Here is a 4,372-nt window from a genome sequence, read left to right on the forward strand (position 1 = left end):
TCTTATTGATGCTAGATCCTGCCAGTGCCAGCCTGAGCTTACCCTTCCTGTCTTTAGCCTACAAACTCCCAAGGAACAAAGGCAAGAATTCCCATTCACTTTTTTTTTTTTTGGAGAGGTTTTTGCTATAGGGTGCATGTACTCCCTAGAAAGACAGAAAGCGAGAAATCACCCCTCGGGAGATGGCCAAGCTGCAATCCCTTTTCCATTCTCCTCTCGGGATCTTGGGCACACATGCACACGTGCCCGGCTTGAGTTTAAGCCACCGGTCCGGGACTTGAACCGTGGTCGACTACATGGGAGTCCAGTGACAGCCATTACACCAACTGCTGGTCCCGGATTCCTATCCTTTTAATACCATTTCCACACAACAGGTCAACCAGAGGCTCATCAGACAAATGGGCAGAATCTTTATTTTCTAACTCCCTCCTTAGACCTCTGTCAGAAGGCAGATCAGACACATTTTCGGTAGAAGTTAGAGTAAGCCCTTTTAAAGCAATCCAGAATTTGGCAGAGACCCCATGCTGACACTCTTTGTGGCAATCCCTTCCCACATTCCTGAGGAAAGGGGAAGCAGTAAGGGAGGCCCAGTTATGTGGCCTCCAGTCTTGTGAGGGATGTTGGACAGTCAGAGGCTTCTCAGAGAAGGCACAGTCATCCCAGACATTCAAGCTTGGAGAACAGCCTGGCTCAGCAGGTCTTCAGGACCGGGTGTCTCGGGCCCTTCTTCGAGGTCGGGGTCCAGAGCTGGAGCTGGGTATGGAGCCCAGGCCAGGGGGTGCCCCTGGGGGCTGGTAGCCATACTCGTTGGGGTCCAAGGGGTCACGGCTGAGCAGTACCCACACTGCAGGCACATGGCGTCGCACTGTGAGGGGATCTAGGCCTGTGTCTGGTGAGTTTGGAACCCAGCTATCCTCAGTCTGCAGAAAACGAAGCTTGGTGAGCTGGTGCAGGCCTGGGACCCGCCGCTTGACAATCTCAGCACAGCTGACCGCTTTCCCAGCAGCCCGGCCAGAACCTGAGAACACCACATGTCGGGCACTGCCGCCCTCCAATCGACCCAGCGCCAGCCCCAGTAGATTGCGAATTTTGCTGCCATCTCGGACCCGCATCTCCAGGGTATCAGGAGGTAGCTGGGGCACTGGGGAAGGTGCTGGGAGCTCTACAGAGCCAGCTTTCCGGTAGTGCTCCATCCTGCTTGCGGTCGTGTGCCTGCTGCAGAAGTGTCAGGTAAGTAGCAGGCAACGTGCTCCAGGCCATCTCCCACCAGCCCCTCCACCTCTCCTTGCCTATTCCTCACCTCGACTTCCCAGGTAAGGCTCATGCCCTTCATCCCCAGCTTCCTAACAGGGGCCAGGTGGCCTCATCCTGGGAAGGGTGGGACTCCATTCACCCCTGTTCCTCCAGACAGGACCACAACATCCCCGCCCCGAACCCACCCTCACCCCTAGTCCCTCAGACAGGACCAAATTACCAACACGGGGCTCTTCCGGATAGAGGCGAGGCCTCTCATCCCAAACTCTCCGGAACTGAAACCAAGCCCCCCTCATTCTGGCTCCCCGAGTCAGGACCCTGGCGCTTCACCCCAGCCTCTTCGGAACGAGGCTGAGCGCTCCTCGCTCTCCGACAACAGGGACAATCTCTTCCCCCCAAGCTCCCCGGGACACAGCCAAGACCCAGCGTCCCCCAAAGACAGAGCTGACCCTTCCTCCTCGTGATCCCGAGCAGGGGGCCGAGCACCCCTCGCCCGGAGATTACCAGGATTGATCTGCATCAATCCAGGCCCCTCAGAAACTCGGGAGCAGAGGTTCGACGCGGAGAATCTCCCAGGATCCCCTGGCCCGCCTCGACTGTCCGGGTCTCCAGTCGCCTCCGCAGCCGCCCGGCACCGGACCCCAGGCCAAGATGGCGCTCATGCCGGGAGCGCGCCGAGTCCGCGGAGCCGCGCACGCCGCCGGGGCGGGGCCTGCGGGAACGTGCCCGGGGGCCGCGCCGCAGTCCCGCCTGGGAGACAGGACGCCTTGGCGGTCCTGGAGCAGCGCAGTGAGGACACACGCGCTTCGTCTCCGCTGTTACGCTCCAGGCAGGGGCACGCCTCATGGGGACGAAGACAGCCGACGGGCGAGCGGAGCCGTCTGAAGGATGAGGAATTTGGCCTTAGAAGGTGGCAGCCTGGAGTTACCCAGTGTACACACCTCAGTGGCAAAGGTGAAGCGGCGGGCGTCACCGTGGTTCAGTTTGGAGTGGCTGCTGCTGAGCGGGCAAGAGCTTTAGTTACCGAGTTCTGAGTTTCGACCGCATCCTGTGGGCCTGGGCGAACTACCGCGGGTTTCAGCCGGGGACCGAGACGTGTGCTCGGCTCACCGCCGTGGTGGAGCGGTGCAGGAAACTGCGGCCTCTTTTGTCTCTAGCCTAGGGAGTGTGTCCACAGAGCCCAGTACCATGCTCAGTGTATAATAGTGCTCTAACGTGTTAAATTTGCTTGAATTAATGACCCAGAAACAGCAGTAGGAAAGAGAAAAGGAGATTAAGCTCCTATATAGTACTGGGTAGGCTCGGTGAAGAGTTGGCAACTACTTAGATGAGGTAGGGAATACTCCGGTTTAGGATGACTCCCGAGTTTCAGACCAGTTTGGATATGCTGAATTTGGGGTGCTAGTGAGAACATGCGGGTGGCCAGCAGCAGTTACAGAGTCTGGGGGACCAGTAGGTGGATTGGTGGTTAAGGCGCTGGACACTCCCACATGCCAACACGATTCGCCTCCTGGAGCTGGTGGCTTGCTTTCTCACTTTCCCTTTCTCTTTCTGTGTGTGTGGTCAAATTAAAATGAATGAATGAATAAATTAATAAAATAATGCTTTAAAAAAAAAAGAGGGTCTGAAGGCAGAGCCCTCTGAGACCACAAGGGGGCAGCAAACACTAGGTGAACTGCAGTGTGACGACTCCTGCTCTTTCTGTCATGAGCCCTCCACTCCTCGGTTTCATCTTGCCCCGTGGACCTAAAACTTCCTGCATCCAAACCTCTTGGGCTCCCCTTCTGGACTAATGGTATCAGGTACGCCCACAAAAGAAATTTTAAAGATCCTTTCTGCCTTTACAAAAAAGCCACTCCCTTGACTCTGAAAGTCCCTGCAGAGCTGCCCATTCCTGCCTCAGCCCCTTTTTCTTCTGCCCCTGAAAAGACCCTGTGCCCACCTTGTAAGGATTCCTCTTTCCTTTACTGTCTCCCCGACCAGCCCATGCAGGGTGGGTATTAGGTGTGCCCTGTGTCCTCCCCACCTGGCATGGCATCTGACATTCAGAGGGTACTGGTAAATGTGGATAGGTGGATGTATGAAAGAATGTCTCATTCACATCAAATGAGAGCCTTCATCTTGAGAGTACTCACCTCCCAGGAAGCCAGATCACTGTGAGTATAGTTCCCAGTTCAACCACTAGGCAGGCTGACAGTTCTACCCTCCACCACCCCCTCACCACCAGCTCTTCACCATCCTAGACCAGGAAGTGGCACACTCCTCCCGTGATCTCTATAGTTTATTGTCACTGGAAAAAGAACACTGATGGGAAGCAGGGATGCAAATCTCAAACCTCAGGTAGCCTGACCTGACCTCAAAGCTCCACCTGAATGCGGACAGTGGCTCTTGAATCCAATAAATATGAAGATGCCTCTGCCTTGTTACAAAGACAGAGATGCACAGGGTCCTAGCCCACCCTGGGATGGGGAGCAGCTGTCACTCCTCGGCTGGCTTCACTTGCTTGGCAGCCTCTAGCTGGCAAAGTAGCTCATCCCACTGCACGAACTGCTTGGACAGAAGCATTGTCTGGTCGCAGGTCAAGGTGAGAACTGTCTGAATGAGAGAGTGGAGAGATTTCTGCATCTGCCCAAACTGGTGAGGGTGAGGGGAACTGGGGAATCCACATGCTGGTTGGGATGGGATAAGAGAGGTGGAAAAAAAGGACAGGGCTTGGGGGCAGCACCAGTGAAGGCCTGGTTGAACAGAAAGGATACAGTCTTATTGTATTCCTCCAGGAGAGCCTTGGATTCCTCGGTGATTTCTACACACTGGTCCTATAGAATCAAAGAGGAGCAGAAAACAGGGGTGGGCAAAGCACCCATTGCCCGCTAACCTTACTGCTTCATCAGGAACTCTTCCTTCCCATAGAGCGTGGCAAAGATGATCCTTAACCCCAGAGTGAAAGAAGTAAATTGCTCAAGGGGCATTTTTAGGCTCCAGGATGGGTGCTCTAACAGAAATCCAGATACTGATGGAAGGGGGAACTGGGTTACCTATTAAGAAAACTTTCCTGCTAGTACATGTCTCCACCTCTGTTCCTATTTCTGAACCTGCTGAAGTTTATACTAAGCTGGAG

At 54.9% G+C, this 4,372-nt stretch overlaps 2 protein-coding genes across 6 annotated transcripts in view; both read right to left on the bottom strand.

Annotated features, from left to right (window-relative positions):
* Window positions 1-387: 387 nt before the first annotated feature.
* On the bottom strand, window positions 388-2,750 carry RPP25L (ribonuclease P/MRP subunit p25 like). Of its 5 annotated transcripts, XM_014585799.2 has the most exons (3): window positions 1,759-2,750; window positions 1,301-1,368; window positions 388-1,215 (listed from the first exon to the last, which is right to left on the bottom strand). In XM_014585799.2, the coding sequence occupies exon 3, from the start codon at window positions 1,191-1,193 to the stop codon at window positions 702-704; it is 492 nt and encodes a 163-aa protein (XP_014441285.1). In that variant the 5' UTR covers window positions 1,194-1,215; window positions 1,301-1,368; window positions 1,759-2,750; the 3' UTR covers window positions 388-701. The 5 variants fall into 5 exon arrangements, with proteins under 5 accessions (XP_014441285.1, XP_006143198.1, XP_006143196.1 ...); XM_006143136.3 differs by lacking the exon at window positions 1,301-1,368 and having other exon boundaries at window positions 388-1,212; XM_006143134.3 differs by lacking the exon at window positions 1,301-1,368 and having other exon boundaries at window positions 388-1,212; window positions 1,704-2,750.
* Window positions 2,751-3,517: 767 nt separating this feature from the next.
* DCTN3 (dynactin subunit 3) overlaps window positions 3,518-4,372 on the bottom strand; it is a 10,240-nt gene continuing 9,385 nt past the window's right edge. Inside the window, exons 6-7 of the mRNA XM_006143138.1 lie at window positions 4,011-4,070; window positions 3,518-3,822 (exon numbers count right to left, since the gene is read on the bottom strand). Of these exons, the coding sequence (XP_006143200.1) occupies window positions 3,733-3,822; window positions 4,011-4,070 (150 nt within the window). The 3' untranslated portion in view covers window positions 3,518-3,732. The remainder of the gene's footprint in view (window positions 3,823-4,010; window positions 4,071-4,372) is intronic.

This window comes from Tupaia chinensis, unplaced genomic scaffold, assembly GCF_000334495.1.
Source record: "Tupaia chinensis unplaced genomic scaffold, TupChi_1.0 Scaffold000093_1, whole genome shotgun sequence".
Lineage (NCBI taxonomy): Eukaryota > Metazoa > Chordata > Mammalia > Scandentia > Tupaiidae > Tupaia > Tupaia belangeri.